The sequence below is a fragment of the Cibotium barometz genome, chromosome 26, assembly GCF_041138505.1.
Source record: "Cibotium barometz isolate CiBa-2024 chromosome 26, ASM4113850v1, whole genome shotgun sequence".
Classification (NCBI taxonomy): Eukaryota; Viridiplantae; Streptophyta; class Polypodiopsida; order Cyatheales; family Cibotiaceae; genus Cibotium; species Cibotium barometz.
Window position 1 is genome coordinate 28216178 of NC_141071.1, and position 21081 is coordinate 28237258.

Below are 21081 nucleotides of genomic sequence, written 5' to 3' on the forward strand. Positions count from 1 at the left end.
CGCTGAACGCAGGGGGATGTGTACCAAAAACTCCTCAGGCAGTCCTAGGCCCGTAGGAGGGACCTAACCGGGGGGATGAAGGGGAGCGGTGAGCTGCATCCGAAAAAATAAAGCGTGAGCTGAGAGTCCAATCACCTCCACGAACAGGGACACACTTCGTGATCTGCTGCATGAGAAAGTCCTTCCACGGCTCAGTAGTGCCTGGAAGAAAGCCCCTAACAACGAGCTTACAAAGCAAAGCCTTACATTGCACCTCAGGGTCAATGATATTCAATCCCCCTTCCTGCTTAGGCCTGATAATGGTTTCCCAAGCAACTCTAGCCTTGGTGTGTGCATTCCTGACCAAAGAAAGTTCCGAATAAGGCGACAAAGCTGGCCAATACAGCCCTTATGAAAAATCCAGCATGAAGCGATAAACCAAGTCGTGGCTAAGAAAACTTGGTTAACCACCAAAAGCTCTAGAGGCCAAGTCGAGCTTCCTCCTACTCCAATGATGAAGTTTGCTCTAGAGGCTCAGTAGATTTGGCAGCGGATTCTCCGCTTCTTCGCTATGGACAAGACACCGACCCGGATCATCACTTGGGATACTTGTCGCTTGGGCCACCGAGGCTAGAGTGGTCAAGACTTACGAGGAGGATAAGGGAGGACTAGCCCTTCAAGTCTCCCACCATCGTATTGCAGCAATACTAGTCACAGCCCCACCGCAGGTGTCTGGCGACCAAGCTCATGCCAGCGATGGAGATTTGCAGTAGCATAGCAGCCCGGCACATCTGGCGTGCTAGATGTAGCGAGGCCATCGAGGGTACCCACACTCCGTCAGTTGAGACCATCAGGAGCATATGACTCGATATCATTCACACCCTCCGCAGTCAGTGGGGGAAGCTGCAGGGAGGTTTTGACTGCATGCGGAAGCGGCGGGAAGCCTTCTTGAGACTTTGGAGGCCTAGCCCTTTCCTCACAGATAGAGGCGGTGACCCCATTTGGCATTACAGACCACCTGTATGGTTGTTCTCCTCCCCCCCTCCTCCCCCCCCCCCCCCTTGTATGAGATAGCCTTCTCCTCACTGAGCGGCCAACCAAAGGAGAAGCATCTCTCTCTTTGATCATTTGTCTCCCGTCCCTATATGAGGTGAGGCAGTATTTCGCCCGTCATGGTTGTACTTAGCCCTTGGCGTCTGTTTTTCTTTAACTAATTTAAGGATCTTTTTTCCCAGAAAAAAAAAAAGAATAGACCTTGTTTGAGAGACAGCTTACAACCCCAAATTATTCGAAGTCTTTGTTTCCACCATTTAGTAGTCATATGCAAGTCCCATAAAGCAGCAAAATGAGGCTGAATCCAAGGTGAAGGAAGCAACACTTTGTACACATTACTTGCCAAAAGCGCATTCAATTGAAGAGAGTTGGTATGACCAACAAGTTGCCAATCATGAAGTCTGTCTTGATCATCCAAGGGTGGGATGGGTTCAAAAGGCCGCAACAACATAGTAATAGTTTTCCAAACTCGCCTGTGATGCAAACCCAAGTTAAGCTTGTAGGAAAGTCATCACAAATCCACCATCTGTGACAACATCCGCCACAGTGGTAACTCCAATAGAGGCCAAAAAGCATGCCTTTCGTGGTTCATGTACTGCAAGTGGTCGAGGAAACACCGAAGACCAATGGATGCTCTTTCCATACGAAAAGAATTTCCAATCGCCACATCTCTTCCATGCCAACAAACAAAAGACAAAGCTAATTTCAATCATGATTGCCATAAGCTCTAGTTTCGATAGAAGCACACATGCCTCCAACCATTATGGTCCATGCTGCCAAAGTTGAAAGAAAGTGGAAATCATGGTGGCCTTTCTTGCCAAGAGATGATAATGCAAATGAAGTATACTTAATCCACCATGCATTTTAGGTGTGCAGACCAAAGATCGTCTCAAAAGATGTAGCGCTCTCATATGATACTTGGTTTTCTACAACAATTCCAGGGCATTAGACATAAAAGAATCAATATCGATTTTACGCCAAATCTCCATGGCCAGTACGCATTCCTGTGCGTAGCCTATACTCTGCAAAAGGCTGTGTCGCCATCTGTACTGCCCTTCTGTTCCAGTGCATAGTGTACTTGCTACAGTACAGCCATCCCTTGCTACCGCCCCTCGCAACACCCGCTCATCTGCCACTTTTCAAATAAGCCAACTTTTAGAAAGCCCACCCTTGTTAGGAGGCAGTGTCATTAACAACCCCCCCCCCCCCCCCCCCCCCCCGGCGTGTGGAGAGACTTACAACAGTACCCCTCTTCCCTCATCAAAACGTTTTTGCCTTCTCCTTAAGGACATCTCAAAATCCCCCCCCCCCCTCCCCATTTGCGTGGACTTTAGCAAGAGGTTTTTTTACCTTAGAGAGGGTTCGTGTGCTATGGATTTTTGCTCATATAGTGAGCAAACAATCTCGGAGAATCGAGATCTGACTGAAGCATTACGACCGTGGAAGCGAGCACTACAAGGCGACGTCCAAGGTTACAACGGCAAGTAAAATTACACATAGGCCATAATGATTGATCTGAGACGCACATGTAAAGGCCATGTAGGAAAGCTTCGAATATGCTAGCTTGGCCATCAATCACGAGAAGTCAACAGAAGCAGTTTAGACTTAGAAAAGTTGATATAAAGTCCAACCGCTTTACCAAACAATTTCAAAGGTCTCATGATGCACTTGAGATCATTTGGATCATTTTTAGGCAAGACCAAAGAAGGCTTGGGCCACAAAATGCAAACCATCGGGTAATCGCAAACCATATAATTACCCCTGTGCAATTAAGAGATCCATTACATCAAAAGTGGATGCGTAGCAATCGCATAGTGCAATGACTAAGAGAGCATTCTTGACGCACAGATTTTTCCAATGTCCACTTCGATAAAAGATCACGACAAAAACACAATAGGCAGTACTATCTCTATATAACCAAAAATAGCTTGTTGCATTTTACAACCAAAGTCCATTGCAGCCATAATCTCAGCTATGTAATCCCATTGAGCTATATCAAAAGCTTTTGCTACATCCACCTCTAGAACAAGAACATCCTGAGAAGTATATTTCGCATATTCCATCACCAGGTATACATTAAAGGATTGTCCCTAAACTTTTTTAAGTACCAAAGTCACAAGGCCTTCTTTCCAAGAATTAGGCATATATCCTGTTTCCCATGCAACATTAATCATGTTCAAAATCGGAAGCTTAAGCTCATTCCAAAAGGCAACAAAGAATTCAACCGTCAAACCATCCCAACCAAGTGACTTCCAACGTCCCATACCATATAACGCATGTGTCAAGTCTTCCTCAGTGAAGGGGAGATTTATGCCTCAAAGCAAATTCATTGTCAACAATGGAATGCACACAATTTAAGAAAAAATTTCAAGCATCAAGGACATCAAAATCCACGTGAGATGATCTCTGAAATATGTGTTGATAATGATGACACATTCAATTGCAAACTTGCAAGCTCCCTACACACACACACACACATATATATATATATAGAGAGAGAGAGAGAAAGATGTATGGATTTTCTTTTCACAATGATTTCTTGTGTTCATGCTTTTTCTAGCCACTACCAGTCATGCACATACTTTTTCCCAAATTTGCTAGGCTAAGGTCAATGACGTTTATGAGTGTAATGTCCAAGATTCCAGGCACCGAAAATAATGAAGAGGTGTAAAAGCTTTACTCATAGGGAGACCAAAATAAACTTGTCCACCAATCTAATAACGGTGTAAACAAACACAAATAACGTGTTTTAGCCTATTTCTCACACACGTGTCCATCCCGTCATTCCGAAGACCTGTCGACGGGCATCCATCCAGTGGAAACCAGGCCTAAATACTATGCTGGAGCACCCACGAGTATGTGCAGAGTGATCAGAACCCAATCCTGGATAATCTCTCCTTCCCAAAGCTTGTCCAAAAGTTCATAAATCCCTAAACTCTTGATAATCTTTGGTTGTATTAATATTTGTTAGTGCTCTTTCATGCAATCAATAGGACCAAACACACCACCACCTTAAGTTTCTGTAAAGCCCGTTTCAACATACATTCAGTTACCATGTAAGCTTTTTGCTTCAACAGCTACATACTCATGGTGCAGCCTACTTCCTTTCCATACACGTGATTTGTGTTCTCTCAAACACACATACAGACTCTACAATATGTACAACCATATAGCTCTCTTAGTACAAGGGAGACAGTGGCTAGTGTGGATCATGTGCACTGAGCTTCTCCTTGATACAAGTGTGAAGTGGTGGTTCAAAAGGTAGTTTATTCTGCGTACTTATGGACTTCACCAAACATTGTTTTTGTTAATCATTAAATTTATCACACAGTCAAAGATGGATCAACCCCTCCTTATGGCATTTAATTACCAAAAGAGAAGCTTGGAATGACCGGAAGCCATCGCCACCACTTCGATAGCCAACATGCTAATTGACATGTGCCAAAGACCATGAGACAATTCAACAGGGAAAACATCAATCTACATGAGTCTGCCTTGATGCTTTCTAAAGCAAATCTCCCAAGCATCTAATTTAATCGTATTTAATTCATAGTTACATCAGATGAAAGGGAATCAAGAACACGCTGAAACACTTCACACTCAAAATGTCATTATATTATGAAGCTCTATTGAATTTACAAGAGTAGAGGATGATGGGAAAGCAAAATCACACTCTTAAGACAAACTGAAGCATCATCCATTACAAAGGACAAAATATAACGACCCCATCTACATGGACATCATGGCTAAAATCAATTCCTTTTCTAGAATAAACATCGACTCTATCTAGATTCATTAAAAAATCTAGACTCTGTATAATCTTGGATAAATATTAGTAACTCAAACACAAGCCGGTCGCAGATCTATCCATGTTCCGCCGCTAGGTTCACACAATACGCACAATCACTTGGCTACATCTCCACTCCTCGGGTGGGCTTAATTGCGCTACGTGCTTGGTGGAATTTCTTACTACTCTCTGAACTGAGGATTGGACATCATTCAAGCGACCTTTCTCTTGACCGCCGCTCGAACCTCGTCAGTATCTCACGAGAAATTTGCGGATTGAAGACATGCTTATATGTTTCAAGGATTTCATGGATTCACATATGTCCCATCTTGGATGTCCCAAATCGCTTTGTAGTAACATTCTCAAGGGTGTCAAAGAAATAGTGTCATATTACATTATGGAGAACTTATGTGTGAAAATAAAGCAGTATGATACGTGGATATCTTTTGGGACTTTGAGCTTGGTTTCTTGGATAACTTGGTGAGAGGCCCCCAAAGCTTGTAATAGATTAATACTCCTTGTAAAAATGACATAAATTCCTACGGAGCCATTCGTGCCACATGGAAAGATATCATTCATACCTTCTGCCGCAGCCAGTGTGTGGGGGAAGCTACAAGGAGGTTCCGACCGCATGCGGAAACATCAAGAGGCCTTCCAACACATATAGCACCCCCCCCCCCCCTTCTCTCCAAACCCCGCTGGCACATATGAGGTAGTTCCCTCCGAGAGGAGCCAGCCATGGAGGGGACTATCCTCTCTCCCGTGTTTTTTCCTCTTTTAGAGATTATGTACTTGTAATTCAATCTATTCGCTCGTTTTTCATATAACTAATAGAAGGATCTAAAATTGCTCCTTGATTGCATCCCTAACCCATGTGAAAGTAGAGATTATGTACTTGTAATTCAATCTATTCGCTCGTTTTTCATATAACTAATAGAAGGATCAAAATTGCTCCTTGATTGCATCCCTAACCCATGTGAAAGTTCTAACTCATAGCTAATTAAGCATGTTAATCAAGATTAAATAAGAGACAAGAGTTTAATCAAATGCAAAACATGAAGAGCCAAAAGTGAAGGCCAACGAGTGATTGTTCATTCCATTCCATAATGCCTTTTTTATACAAAAAGATAGGACTAAGGCTATCTCCCACCTAGCACTAACCCTAATCCACCAAAGCCTACACTTAAGCACCCTATTTGGTCCTTTTTAGTGAAACCGGCCTCTGGTAGAAACCAAAGTGCGGTAGACTAGTTAGTAGTCACCTATCCAATTGTAGTCTAGACAATTAAACAAATAAACCAAAGCTAGAGTGCTCCAAAAACAAAAAGGAGAACGACACCTATTGGTCCCAAAGCTTGGCATCCCTTTCAGTATTTCTTTATTCAATTTCAATGGAAACGCTTAACTGAGTACAACAAAGCCAGTCAAGGAAAGAAACCTGCATGTCCAATCTGGCAACCCTCAAGACCTCTTAGCATAGAGGATACATATACAGATCTGTGTCCCACAAAAGCAACACACTGTTGTCTCCTTTAATCAACCAAGACAATGCAACAGGGAAGCCTTGAGCATGCATCTGGCTGTTCCATGATCATAGCCTCAAACTCAGCCAAAGAACAAATCCACCATCTAACTCTGTTTCCACCCTTCAAACTGCCACACCCCTCCTCTTACAAAGGGCCAGAAGAAACAACTCCGAAGCAATCGTAAGCCAGTGGAAAGAGGGAGAAAGATATTCAGCAGATTCACTGTGGTCCCTCAGTCCAATCCTCCCTCAAAAACCCCAGCCCTGAGAGTATAGAGTATGCTGTTCTGAAATTGCAGCCACCCGCCTTTGCCTTCCAGAGCTCACACGAGGGGAAGAGAAAGAGAGAGAGAGAGAAAGAAAGAAAGAAAGAAAGAAAGATTTTATTAACGTCTTCCAAAAGACCGAACTCGGCCTATGAGACAAATCAGAGTACCTGTATGGGGTATCCTCTGTCATCCCAACAAAATGAAAAAGTACTGAACAAAAAAAGCTGAATCTAGGTGTGCAGGGGATGGAGCTCTACTACTAGGAGAATGTAAAGCTACATGCATGGAGTATACAATCATGATATGCAACCTAGCTAGCTCCATCCTGTACCATACTGGGGGTATAAAATGGTATACATCAGTGAAGGGGGTGTCCACAGCTCCCTGAAGAACATGCCTGAGAGAGAGAGAGAGACACAGAGAGAGAGACAAAGAAGGATTCACGCTGTGCCTGCTGTCCTGTCACCCGCTTCTACTAGTTATCCCGCACCAGCTGTCCTGTACAAACCTGCACCAGCCCACCTGCGCCAGTTGCCCTGTACAGATCTGCACCAGCCGACCTATACCAACTGTCCAGCAACCGCCTGTCAGCAGCCGCCTGTACCTGCTGGCCTGCACCGCCTGTACCAGTCGCCCTGCAGCCGGCCTGCGCCAGATTACCTGCAACAGCCACCTGTACCAGCTAACATGCAGCAGCCGCCTGTATGAAACGCCGCCTGTACCAATTGGCCTGCACCGACCTGCACCAGCCTGTACCTGCCAGCCTGTACCAGCCGGCCTGCAGCTGCTGTTCTGTACGGCTCCCCTTCAGGCAACCTGTACCAGCCGACCTGCATGTCCTCTTCTCCACGCAGCCAGCTGCCTTTCCCTTTTCCAAAAAGCAAGAGAGAGAGAGAGGGGAGAGAGGCGTGTATCTCCAAAAATGGAGTAGCCTCTCCCCAAATTTATCCATAAGAATATCTAAGGCCCTAAGGCCCTTTTAAGTTTATTAAAACTTATGCGTCGGGGCCACCCAAGGTTAAAACATTAGAATATTAAATCCCTCGGTCGCCCTTCACACTTGGGGATGTCCACACATGTTACCATTTGTCCGGGCACCCAAGTATGAATCGTGAAATATTTATCTTGCTCACCGACCACCATGCCCACACTTGTGCTGTTCCAATTTCACAGGCTCATGACATACCCCCCTCTTGAAAAATGGCAAGCGTCCTCGATTGCAACCTGGTGATACAACAAGACATGCAAAGTGAAAAGTACAATATGGCAAGATCAACGTCCCAATCTCTCTAAGCCATGCATATGTAGCAACATTCACTGCAAACCAATGGTGTGTAGAAATAGTCCAAGTTGTATACCACTGTGAACCATACACAACCACAACATCCAATGTGACTAGTACACATATATCATAGAAGTCCCATAAACAGATGTACTGTCAGCCATCAGTACCTTCAGGTGAGACAAAAGCTGCACCAAGCGACCTCTAGATGTCATCTGAGCCTGTCTGTATCAAGGGAGTGGAGGTGCTCCCCCCTCTTGAGCATCAGGCAATGCTCCAGACCCATGCTCTGCTGAACTTGAATGAGCCGTAACAAGAGTCGGCTCCAACTCAAAGGCATCGAGATAAAGCTGCAAAACCTGAGGTGAATCTGCAAGGTCACCCTCCTCCATTCACTTCGCATCCATCGGTGAATAGTTCTTGAACTTCACAAGATAGCGACCAGAAACTTTACCTCGTACCTTTCTTTCCTTATGTGCCAGTATCTGCTCTGGAATAAGAACCTCATCAAGTTCCTCAACTTCTGGCTGAGCCTCATCTGATACATCCTCATGCACATCCCCACGGAAAGGTCTATTTAGACTCACATGAAATGCATTGTGAATCCTCCAGTGGTCTGGTAGCTTCAAACGATAGGCCACCTCACCAATCTTTTCCAATACCTGAAAAGGTCCATAATAGCGCTGCTCAATTTAGGGAATAAGCACTCTTTACCCTTCATCTTTTTGAGCCTAGCTTTCTCAGATAGCAAAAGAACCCAAGCACCCAATGCAAACTCTAATGCACGTCTGTGACGGTCTACTGCTTTCTTTTGCTTTTGCTGAGTTTTCTGGAATGCCAACTTAACTCTCCAATAAGCTTCATCCATGTTCTCCACATACTAGTCAGCCTCAAAGATCTTATCCTTTGTGTGCAAAATAGGTGGTACCTTCTTCCCTCCTTCCACAATCTTAAAAGACGCCTTGCCCGTCGAGGTATAGACGGTGTTGTTATAAGCAAACTCCACCAAAGGAATTTACTTTTCCCATTGTTGCGTGTGCTCTGACACATAACACTTAAGAAGATATAACACTGTAGAATTAGCCTCTTCCGATTGACCATCTGTCTGTGGATGAAATGATGATGAAAACTTGAGAGTTGTACCCATGTTGTCAAAAAACCCTCTCCAAAATAAACTCGTCATCCGTGGATCACGGTCACTAATGATAGACGAAGGCATGCCATGATACTTGAAGATGTTCGCGATGAACAACTTCACCATGTGATCAACTTTGATCGTCTTACGCACGGGAATGAAATGGGCCTGCTTACTGAACCTGCATATGATAGTCCAAATGCCATCATTCCCCGTTTGTGTCCTCGGATGATCAAATATAAAATCCATGGCAATGCTCTCCCATGGTCTATCTGGAATAGGTAAAGGCTGAAGTAACACTGGTGTCTTTTGACAGTCAAACTTTACCTTCTGACATACGATGCATTGCCTAACAAAAGCATCAACATCTCTTCTTAAGGTCAACCAATAAAATAAAGCCTCAACTGCCTTTACTGTGGCGTCAATACCTCTATGACCTGCATACGGTGGAGCATGACTTTCAATCATAACCTTGAGTCGTAACTGCGTGGTAACACACAGTCTACCATGCATCAACAAAAAGCCATCCCTGAGAGTATAATGATCATGCCACTGACCCTCAGACATCTGATCATAGAGCCTTCCAAAATCCTCATCTTGGGCATACTGCTCTTTCATCTCATCAAGCTCATGATGATAAGCAAGTGAAACTGCTGAGACCTGTGGCTTGCGTGACAAAGCATCTGCCACAATATTCTTTTTGCCTTCCACATGTACAATCTGAAAGTGGAACATAGACAAAAAGTTGGCCCATCTCATATGCTTCTCAGAAAGTTTAGTTTGCGTGAGGAAATAACGCAAGGTATGATGATCTGTCTGCAGAGTGAAATCAGCCCCAAGCAAATAGTGTTTCCATGTAGAAAGAGCATGAATTACAGCCAACATCTCTTTCTCATAAACCTGTAAATGCTTCTCGGCATTCTATAATATATGACTCTCATAGGCTATCACATGTCCTTCCTACACGAGAACTGCCCCAATGCTGTTCCCACATGCATCACACTGGACAACAAAAGCCTTTCGGAGATCCAGTAATACCAATACGGGATCCGAAGTAAGCTTTTCTTTAAGCTTTTTAAAGGCTGCAATTTCCCGATCAGCCCATCGAAACGGAGTTCCCTTCTTAGTTAACGCATGAAGGGGCGAAGCAATCTCAGCAAAATACCGTATGTACCGCCTGTAATAGAAACACAATCCTAAAAAGCTGCGTACATCATGCACGGTCCTCAAATCTGGCCAATTGAGAATTGCTTCCACTTTCGAAGGATCTATACAGACTCCATTTTTAGACACGATATGCCCCAAGAAGTGTATCTGTTCCAAGAAGAACTCGCTCTTCTTGCCATTAATGACCAACCTATGCTTTCGGAGTTCTTCAAACACAATGGCAAGTGCTTCCTATGCTCCTTCTCTGTGCGTGAATGCACAATCATATCATCAAAGAATGTGCCCACAAATGCTCTATGAGGCCGGAAAATCCTGTCCATCATCCTGTTAAATGTGGCAGGAGCATTCCTCAAACCAAAGGGGGCATAACCAAGAACTCGCATAGCCCAAAAGTGATTCGAAATGCTGTCTTATGCACATCCTCTGGTCTAATGCGTATCTGATGATACCCGCTTTTCAAGTCTATCCGACTAAAGACTGTGGGGCCCTGTAAGCGGTCCAATATGTCATCGATCCTCGAAATAGGGAATCGATTCTTGATGGTGTTCTTGTTTAGCGCCCTCTTGTAATCTATACACATGCGCCAAGAACCATCTTTCTTTTGCACTAAGAGCACAAGTGAGCAAAAGGGTGATAAGCTAGGCTGGATCAACCCCTTTTTTAACAACTCCTATACCTGGCTCATAATTCCCTCTTGTTGGGCTGCACTAACACGGTATGGCAGTCTATTTGGTGGGGTACTCCCCGGGATTAGATCAATAGCATGATCTTCTGGCCTTTCCGAAGGAAGTTCTCCTGGCAATGACTCGGAAAAACAATCCTGGAACTCACGTAAGAAATCAGTCCTATCTTTATCTAACATAGACAAATTAGATTTAGACTCATCATCTTTTGCATCCTTTACAAAAACCAAGTACGCGGAAAGATGCTTTTTCATTACTGATGAAATGGCCGAAGCTGATACAATAGGAACAGATTCCCCTTTAAGCTTTACATCCAAAATATGCTCTTTCTCTCTATGAGTCAAACTAATCTTCCTGTTGTACGTATCCACCACTGCATGTACTCTATGGCACCATGGCATACCCAACAAAACATCACACCCATCAAGTGGCATGATAAAGAACTCCTCACTGTCCACATGACCCTGCACATGAAGCCTGAGCTTCCCAATAATAGGGGTAATGGGTTCTGCATACCCAGGACAAGCCATATTTTCCTCATACAAAGGCCCCATCTCCTCTGCGCGGATCCCCAATCGGCCAGTCAAATCCGGTGAGATAAAGTTGGCTCTAGCACCTGTGTCAAAGAAAATCAAGGCATTCTCATCTCTCACTTTGCCCCATGCCCTGCACAACTCAGTCTCTTTACCACCTCGCTGTTCCCCAACAAGATCAGGAACTAACCCTGCAAAAAGCTTTGGTTTCTTAGACTTGGACTCCCCTTTAGTGTCAGAGTCCTTTTGGGACTTACGCTTGGGACAACTAAAAGACATATGTCCCTCCTCAGTACAGAAAAAGCACTTCCTAGCATCCATCAAAGCCCGTCTCTCCTCAGGAGTTCTCTTGGGCATTGGTAACTTCTTATACCGCTTCTCTGTAGACCCTTTTGCATCACGCGAAGCATGCCCTGACTTTCCAGATTTCTTGCTTGAGCTTTTACTTCCTTTAAATCCAAATGAGACTCCAGTGAGTAATGCATTTGCCGTCATAGCATTCTCTATCGTCTGCGATATATTTGTTACTCGAGTCTTTATGCAATAGTCACGCACTTCCTTAGGCAGCCCACAACAATACTTCTCAACCTGCTCAGACAAAGGCACTGCACGATAAGAAGTAACTGGGAGTAAAGCTTCCCAAAACTTCTTATTATAATCCTCAAGATTTTCACACTTCGATGCATCCAACTTGTGCCATGCTATCATTACATCCACCTCAAAAGTAGATGTGAGCCACACGGAAGAGAACACCTATTTAAACTGTATCCAAGTAGATGTGAGCCACACGGAAGAGAACACCTGTTTAAACTGTATCCAAGTAGATGGTGCTATGCCCTGCAAAAGAAGAGTGGACCACCACTGCAATGCATTGCCCTTGAGAAAAGTCGCAGCTTTTCTCACCTTAGAGGATTCAGTGTAATTTCCACCAGAAAAAGCAGCATCAAACTGCTGTAAAAAGGTAAGTGCCTTTAGCTTGTCTTTGGTCCCACTGAACGTGTCAAATTTCACTGCAGCTCTCCCTTCCTTATAATCCTTCACCTTACCCATAGGCGTTAGATTATCGTAAGGAAGTGGCTTCACAAGATTGCTACCCCAGAATTCATGCCCATCATAGGGTCAACATTGCGAGTTCCCACACCTAGCATACCATACATTCCTGCTGATCCCCCCATGTTTCCAAACATACCACTATGCATACCGGGCTGCATGCCCCCATACATGTTTCCTTGCATTCCGGGCTGCATGCCCCCATACATGTTCCTTGTATTCCGGGCTGCATACCACCATACATATTCCCCTGCATACCAAGCTCAAAATTAGCTCCAAAATTCCCTTGCATTCCCATGCCTCCCTGAGGGTATCCCCCAGTCATTGATTGGAACACGAAACCACCGCCAAAATAGCCTAGATGCATAGACTGTTGCGGAATAGGTGGCTGTCCGAAAAAGGAACTCTGTGGGTTTGCACCAAAAGTGTTATGCATGTTGGGAAACGGTCCAAAAGCAAGATCCTGTGGGAAGGCACCACTATTGCCCTAAGGTGGGTTCCTAGAACGCTCTTTCTTCTTCTTCTTAGGTTCAGAAGGGGCTCTCATAAATTCAGCAAACTTCATTCACTTTGTGTGAGCTGCATAAACACATCCGCTGCGCCTGCCAAACGAGCTTTAAACATGGCATCATCTTCCTCTTGACTTGGCATGTCTTCTGGCTGCGTTACATCCTCATAATGTGCATCTTCTGAAGCCTATTCTCCTTCATTTGGTTTAGTTGGGGACATGCATACCATGCTAGTTATTTGAGACAGGTTTCATGAGGTGACACCACAATAAATACTTGCGATGTTGGTATTATATCTTGTCTACCATGCTATTTCAATGCTAGTGTTATTGGTATTAGATCTTATCTACCATGCTAGCGCGATGCTAGTGTTATTGGTAGTATGCCATGCTAGATGATTGGTCTTGTGGGTGATCTCCATGCTGATACTAATGTCACCAAGTAAACCAGAGCTAGAGTGCTCCAAAAACAAAAAGGAGAACGACACCTGTTGGCCCCAAAGCTTGGCACCCCTTTCGGTATTTCTTTATTCAATTTCAATGGAAAAGCTTCACTGAGTACAACAAAGCCAGTCAAGGAAAAGAAACCTGCATGTCCAATTTGGCAACCCTCAAGACCTCTTAGCATAGAGGATACACATACAGATCTGTGTCCCACAAAAGCAACACACCGCTATCTCCTCTAATCAACCAAGACAATGCAACAGGGAAGCCTTGAGCACGCATCTGGCTGTTCCATGATTATAGCCTCAAACTCAGCCAAAGAACAAATCCACCATCTAACTCTGTTTCCACCCTTCAAACTACCACACCCCTCCTCTCACAAAGGGCCAGAAGAAACAACTCTGAAGCAGTCGTAAGCCAGTGGAAAGAGAGAGAAAGATATTCAGCAGATTCACTGCAGTCCCTAGTCCAATCCTCCTCAAAAACACCAGCCCTGAGAGTATAGAGTATGCTGTCTTGAAATTGCAACCACCTGCCTTTGCCCTCCAGAGCTCACACGAGGGGAAGAGAAGAAGAGAGAGAGAGAAGAGAGAGAGAGAGAGAGAGAGAGAGAGAGAGACAAAGAAGGATTCAGGCTGCGCTTGCTGTCCTGTTAACCGCTTGTACTAGTTGTCCCGCACCACCTGTCCTGTAAAGACCTGCACCAGCAGACCTGCACTAGCAGACCTACGCCAGCTGCCCTGTACAGATCTTCACCAGCCGACCTGCGCCAGCTGCCCTGTACAGATCTTCACCAGCCGACCTGCGCCAGCTATATGCACCAGCCGACCTGCGTCGCCTATACCTGCTAGCGTGCACCGCCTGTACCAGTCGCCCTGCAGCCGCTTGCTCCAGATAACCTGCAACAGCCACTTGTACCAGCTAACCTGCAGGGCAGCCGCCTGTATGAAACGCCGCCTGTACCAGTTGGCCTGCACCGACCTGTACCAGCTGACCTGCAGCTGCTGTTCTGTACGGCTCCTCTTTAGGCAACCTGTACCAGCCGACCTGCACGTCCTCTTCTCCACGCAGCCAGCCGCCTTTCCCTTTTCCAAAAAGCAAGAGAGAGAGAGGGGAGAGAGGCGTGTACCTCCAAAAATGGAGTAGCCTCTCCCCAAATTTATCCATAAGAATATCTAAGGCCCTAAGGCCCTTTTAAATTTATTAAAACTTATGCCTAGGGACCACCCAAGGTTGAAACATTAGAATATTAAATCCCTTGGTCCCCCTTCACACTTGGGGATGTCCACACATGTTACCATTTGTCCGGGCACCCAAGTATGAATCGTGAAATATTTATCTTGCTCACCGACCACCATGCCCACACTTGTGTTGTTCAAATTTCACAGGGTCATGACATTTAGAGCCCCTTATGCCCAAAGATCCTTTCTAGCCATCTACAAGTACCCCGGGACTTAAAGTGTTTCACCGCCTCCCGTGAAGAGACACAACAACACATGCTTCCATGAGCATTACAATACATTTGATGTTTACATGACCACCATCTAATAAGCATGATAAACTTATGGAAGTATGCATATAACGACAAGTATCCTAATGGGCCCTCACACCAACACACCTGGTCGGGTGGCACCAAGCTCCCATCTGATCTAGATGTGATCCACGGAGCTCTTACAACTAAACTCCACCCATCATCATAAACATCCCAAGCATGGTTTTATACACACCAACTGGCGGGAATCATAAACAACAAAGAAATGAATTACAATTTTCTTTGAAACGATGTTCAATTTCCCGATGTCAAGGATGAAGCACCACCAAAAATCTCAAAGTCCATGGAAAGGCTTACAACAAGGAAAATTGGTTAAAAATAATAGTTTTTTGAAAATATTGAGAGAGAGAAAGAGAGAGGCAATAGTTAATGCAACAAAGAAGGGGGACAATGTCATTTTTGAGAGAGAGAGAGAGAGAGAGAGAGAGAGAGAGAGGCAATAGTTAATAAAGATATACTAAACGTCTTCAAAAGGACCAAAGGGTCTATGAAACCAAAAGTGATTTTTGAGAGAGAGAGAGAGAGAGGGGGGGGGGGGGGGGGGGGGGGGGGGGGGACAAAGGGAGGCGGTAAATTTTGAAAACGGAGGAAAGAGAAAGGATTAAGATTTTAATTTTTCAAAAGTGAAGAGGGGGGTGGTAACGTTGGGTTTAGGGTTATCAAGAAAACCTATTTGTTTAATAATTTTGTTTCTTCTTCTTCGCTTGTAGGCGCGATGACGGCTACAACTGTCTCTCCGCTCGACGATGACAGCGGAGGAAAGAGAAAGGGTTAAGATATTAATTTTTCAACACTAAAGAGGGGGTTAATAAGATTAGGTTTAGGGCTATTAAGAAAACTTATTTTTTTAAATAATTTCGTTTCTTTTTCTTCGCTTGAAGGCTCGACGACGAATGCAATTGTCTCTACGCTTGACGATCTGCCTGCATTGATGACACCCACCAAGCTGTACACTCTGCACCAACAACCGCCACCACCAAAGCTTTGTTGCACTTGAGAATGGCCAAGGCCTACTCTGCTCTCTGACGACCATGCTCCTGGTCTTCTAGTCGCTTCTGCTACACTTGATGGTGGATGTCCACACCAAGGAGGGGAAAGTAGTGCCGGTGCCCATGGTGGCCATCGTGGTTGGCATGCAACACGCAGAGCACTTCTACACTCTGCACCAACGACGGCCACCACCAGAGCTTTGTTGCACTTGAGAATGGCCAACGCCTGCTCTACTCTCTGACGACCATGCTCCTGGTCTTTTGGTCGCTTCTGCTACACTTGATGGTGGATGACCACACCAAGGAGGTGGTGCCCATGGTGGCCAACGTGGTTGGCATGCAACACGCAGAGAGGACATCACACACATGAATGATGGAGGCTGGCCCCTTTTCCAAAAACAGCTCGTCCTCAAAGGGTGGGAGCCCGCCGACACAACAAAGCCAGTGGGCAAAGGCACATTCGCAGAAGATGGGTCCGAGCAATTGCTCCAAAATGGTGATGAAGGCTTTGCAACAATAGTGGGTCACTAAATGGTCTGCAACTTCCACGGATAGTGGCCGTCAACGCTAAATAAATAGTTATGCTTGCTTCAAGCAAACCTGGTGTTGGTGCAACCACGATGTGTAGGGCTGCCACAAGAGCCCAAGGATATGTGCTAGTAGCAGCACGGCAAGTCATTAGGCACGGCAAGTCATTAGGCACTGCAAGGGAGCCAGCTCAAAGGCGGCAGCTAGCTAGTTGGAATGCTGCCAGGTGGCATGTGGCAACACCGGCGGCTGGGTATGTGACTTTGAAGATGGGTGTGGTGTGGCTCCTGAAGGCACCGCACACAAGTAGAAACCAGTGGTCCATGACTCCAATAGTGCAACAATGGGAAACGCTAGCATCCCCCGTGAGGTACATAGCCGCTAGCATGGTCCTCTCTTGGTTGGACTTCTTAATAACCAAAAAACTTGCAATGTATTGATGTAAAACATTAGCATCACACTTACCAATGTGGATTTCTCAAGAAGTACCGATATACTTGCTGACGCTGGTTGAGGGACCAATTGTATTGTGAGGAGCAAGGCTTTGAACTCTTGTTGTCGTCGATCCGCCAATGCGTTAAGATGCTCGTCCCATGGGTTCCACGTCCTAGCCACACTACGGATGACATGAGGCTTGGCCTCCCGTAGGTGACGCGAGTCCTAGGCCTCAATACAAGCAACGCGAATCTGCCTCGCCTCCTATACCTTGGCACGAAATAGGGGAAGACCACTCGGGCAGCCAAATGGTGACAAGCGCAACATGACTCAACCCTAATGACCTAGATGGTGCCTCATGACCTGTCCCTGGACTAGGGCTCACAACATGCTCTTGACCCATGCCCTGAGACCTAGCTAGTGCCTAGTGACCTATCCCTAAACTAGGGCTCACAACATGCCCTTGGCCCATGAAAAAGGTTGCTACTATGTCTTAGATGAAGAAGAATGTCCACGTGGCACCCTGGGGCAGATGGTGCACGTAACACATGGCACATCTACCCCTCCCCTCTCAAGGTTGCAGACAACCCCTCGTGGTATCCCTAGCTCTCAGAGAACCGCACTCTTACTCTTACTTGGCTACAGTGAGACCCAGGAGAGTGGCATCGCAGAGACCCCACCATAAGGTGGCCAAGCATCCCTTCTTTCACTATCTGACCAAACTCAGCCGCTGCATTCTGCTCCAAGAGATTAGACGGCACACCCGTTGTCATCGCCGCTAGAGAGTCCAAGACCTCTCTACCTTGTTCCTCAGTTTTTTGGCATAGGCAATTGCAAGTCGCCCTACCTGCATCCGATGTGGCACTCCCCGGCAGTCACAACATCACTACCTTAGGATTGCTGGTCCACAGATGGCTTTACGTTACGAGGAGGATGGCATGGGCATTGAACTCCAACTTGCTTGCTTTCGGATTTTGGCCATTCTTACCTCTTCAATCCCGGTGCCTCCTTGGATAGCAGAGGCCAAGTGGACCCAAGATGGGAGCTCATCTGTAGCATCACCGTCTGGCACATTTGGCGGATGAAACAACACAATCGATGGTTCCGTAATCCCAGCTGCAGAGGGAGACCATCCACTCCATTTGGACTAACTTCACTTGCACACTTGGAGCCTGGGTCCCTTTTTTAATCAAAGGGACTCCAAAACCCTTTGGCCATTCAAGCCCCCAATGTGAATCTTTCCCCCCACACCTGGAGCCTGGGTCCCTTTTTCACTCAAAGGGGACTCCAAAACCGTTTGACTATACACCGTGCCAGTGTGGCTCTTCTGCCCTTCCCCCTCCGATGTAGCCTCCTGGCCGGACACAGAGAGAGCCTTCCCTTTCCTTTCTTCTTTGGTTCTTTGACCTCGTACAAGGGTTTTTCTTGTAGCATGTACCGCTTTTCAGGGTTGTCGTCTACATTGAGCAGACACCATTTTGGACTAATAGAAGGAGTTTTTCTCGGGGATTTGTTTTGCCATTCTCAGAATGTATGTAGTTGTATTTGATCATATACACGAATACATTACTTTCTTATGAAAAAAGAAACTGCAGTTTGAGCTGGCTTAGAAGAAAAAGATCTCATAACCTATGGATCACCACGAAAGTAACATTCAGGTAAATGTTTGTTAGTACTAGATTTGCGCAACCACAAACTGGATTTAAATTATATTTCATTACACTATATCTGAGATCTGTTGAAATCTTTTGAATAAATAGAAGCAACTCCTACCACATGCAAAGTTACATTCACGGGGGAGAAGACCAAAAAAAAAAAAAACGACAACATCGATTGATGCAAAAAAGAACCTGTTGACAAGATTTTACCTGCACTACACCATCGTAATCGCTAGACGCAATGTGGCTTTTGATATAACTGTTCCAGCAAATGCTGCTAAGCTTTGAGTTGGCCATCATCTCAACAACAGGATAGTGTATATCCACATTCTCATTCAATACAGCATCACAATCAAATACTCTGATCCGCTTGCATATACCAGCTGTTGCAAAGTACTCTTGATCACGATCAAAGCTTAGCGAGCAGACCATGTTGGAAGTGTTCAACAAGTTGCCATGTAGAAGGGTGGCTTTTACCTCAAACCTGCTGTACCTTGCATACTTACATATGCTATCGAAGAAACACCCAAGTGAGTCCTTTCCTTGAGTACTACCAGATCCGGCCTCAGACATTTTATTGACCTCCAAAACAGCATTTCCAGCCCCCATGGGCACACTGGCACTGCTGACTTCCTGTGTGGTTTGGCTTCCCAAGCCTTGAGGCTGAACTTTCCAGCGCATAGCAAAATAGGCTTCCTCAAACTTATCGAAATTACTCATCATTCGAGCAGATTTCGTGCGTATTTGTTCTCGCCTTTGCTTGGTATCACAGCCCCCATAGCTCTGCTTGTCTATAGAATCAACAGCAATCTCATTGTCTTGCCCTTCACTGAGGAAATCTGTGTCCTCCTCGTGTGTCTCCAAGCCCCTTGACAATAAGGCTTTTGTGTTCCATTGACCTCCTCCAGAGGCTGTTATCTTGCTTGAAGGGTCTTGATCATCAATGGGCATGCAGGACTGCTGCGAATAAGATTGCCTTCTTTTCACTTCCATTATATCTGAAGTGAGACAAGAGATCTCCTCCGCCAATTTGCTGACAAGAGTTTTCTTTTGCTGCTGCATACGCAGAAGAAAGTCCAAGAGTATCTCTGCTTCTGCTTCCTTTTCCTCTATATTCATGGCATCCTGTCTCTCTGCAAGTGCCTCACCAGCATCATTAAGAATCTCTGATTGCAAGACATCCCTGTATAGCTCAACCAAAAGAAATAGGTGTTCTCAAATAAATGCTCTCATCGAAGTAAGAAGGTTCCAACACAAACACTTAAGACATTGAATAAATCCTCTTTTCAATCAAATTAAATGAAAGACAAGGTACTTATTTAAGAAACGGCAAAATGCCGGCACTTTCTTAGCCAGTAACACACCACCATATGGTAGAGCAAAAACGAAGATTTCTCCTGTCAAGGAAAACACCTCAGAGGTACACAAAAGCGTTCAATATTTCCAATGTAGAGAAGCTCTGTTCCCCACACTTCACCACAATCCTTATCTCCACCCTTAAGCAGTGAACTAAGCTAAGATTATGCACCTTAGACTAGGCAAGCATCCTCTCTAAAAGAAATCTGCGAGTCCACAAATGTTTCGATTAGCAAAGAACGGTTTTATAAATATGAATCCTGAGGTACATCATATGGGATGTACATTGCCTCATAGGTCAGCAACCATGCGTTTGGTAGTGAGCATGATGCAGTTTTTGCCTTGTTTCAACCCCTACGGTGTTAATAAACAAGGTCTTTTTCTCATCCCTAGACTAACTATGTTCGATATGTCCTTCCTTCCGTGCAACATTAAGACAGTTACTTAAAACCCACCCCCCCCCCCCTTTTTTTTTTTAAAATCCAGTGGGTACGGTTGAGGAATTATAAAATTCCACAAACAGAAAAATATTGCCTTTCCTTCTCTTTTTCCCTTCTCCTGGTGGGATTTGTGAAGTATCCTAGTCTAAAGCCTGTTTCAACATCATACAGATTGCATAAGTGGCATAATTTTACATGTATGCCACATAAAAAACATTTCTCAAGAAGGGAAAAGAGGAGGGATTTTTTTCTTTCTTTTGGGGGGGGGGGGGGGAGAGAGAGAGAGAGAGAGAGAGAGAGAGAGAGAGAGAAAGGAAGATTTTATTAACGTCTACAGAAGACCCAATGGGTCTATAAGACCAATGTAAACCGGCCTTCAGAAAGCAAAGGGCGGTGAAACAAACACTCGCACATAAAACACTTCAACACCATTGAGGACCTAGAAAAGGAAAACAAACAGGGGGAGCTAGAGTGCTCCTGCAAATAGTACACGGACACCGATTGGCCCCAAATCGCAGTGGCGCCCCTTGCGGTATTTCTTTAATTGATTATAAGAGCTTTGATTACAGTATAGGGCTGAGAACTCAGCCGTCCCAGTAGAACTCCTGAAGCCTGCAAAGAACCTGCATCTGGCTTCTTGTCCACACGGCATCCACAAACAAGTCCAGCCATTGTTCATATCAAAAGGCTCTCTCACATTGAGTCTGC

The 21081-nt window shown here is 45.2% G+C and overlaps 2 protein-coding genes across 2 annotated transcripts in view; both read right to left on the bottom strand.

The window, feature by feature from the left end:
• The window catches only part of LOC147623842 (protein SPA1-RELATED 4-like), a 126061-nt gene that overhangs the window by 12541 nt on the left and 92439 nt on the right, over nucleotides 1-21081 (bottom strand). The window contains exon 5 of the mRNA XM_086820482.1: nucleotides 18788-19760. Within this exon, the coding sequence (XP_086676608.1) occupies nucleotides 18788-19760 (973 nt within the window). The remainder of the gene's footprint in view (nucleotides 1-18787; nucleotides 19761-21081) is intronic.
• On the bottom strand, nucleotides 2910-12538 carry LOC147623843 (uncharacterized). The gene is made up of 4 exons (XM_086820048.1): nucleotides 12215-12538; nucleotides 11569-12166; nucleotides 7122-7273; nucleotides 2910-3068 (listed from the first exon to the last, which is right to left on the bottom strand). Exons 1-4 carry the CDS (start codon nucleotides 12461-12463, stop codon nucleotides 2910-2912), a joined length of 1158 nt encoding a protein of 385 aa, XP_086676174.1. The 5' UTR covers nucleotides 12464-12538.

Excerpts from the sequence above, each read along its gene's own strand:
- LOC147623843 (XM_086820048.1), bottom strand. The coding sequence starts at position 12,463 with ATGGGTAAGGTGAAGGATTATAAGGAAGGGAGAGCTGCAGTGAAATTT. Across the intron at positions 7,274-11,568 it reads TGTTGGGGAACAGCGAGGTG|GTAATCTGGCGCAGGCCGGC; the intron begins GTAAAGAGACTG and ends TGGCTGTTGCAG. Across the intron at positions 3,069-7,121 it reads GCGCAGGTGGGCTGGTGCAG|GATGTTCTTGTTCTAGAGGT; the intron begins GTTTGTACAGGA and ends TATACTTCTCAG.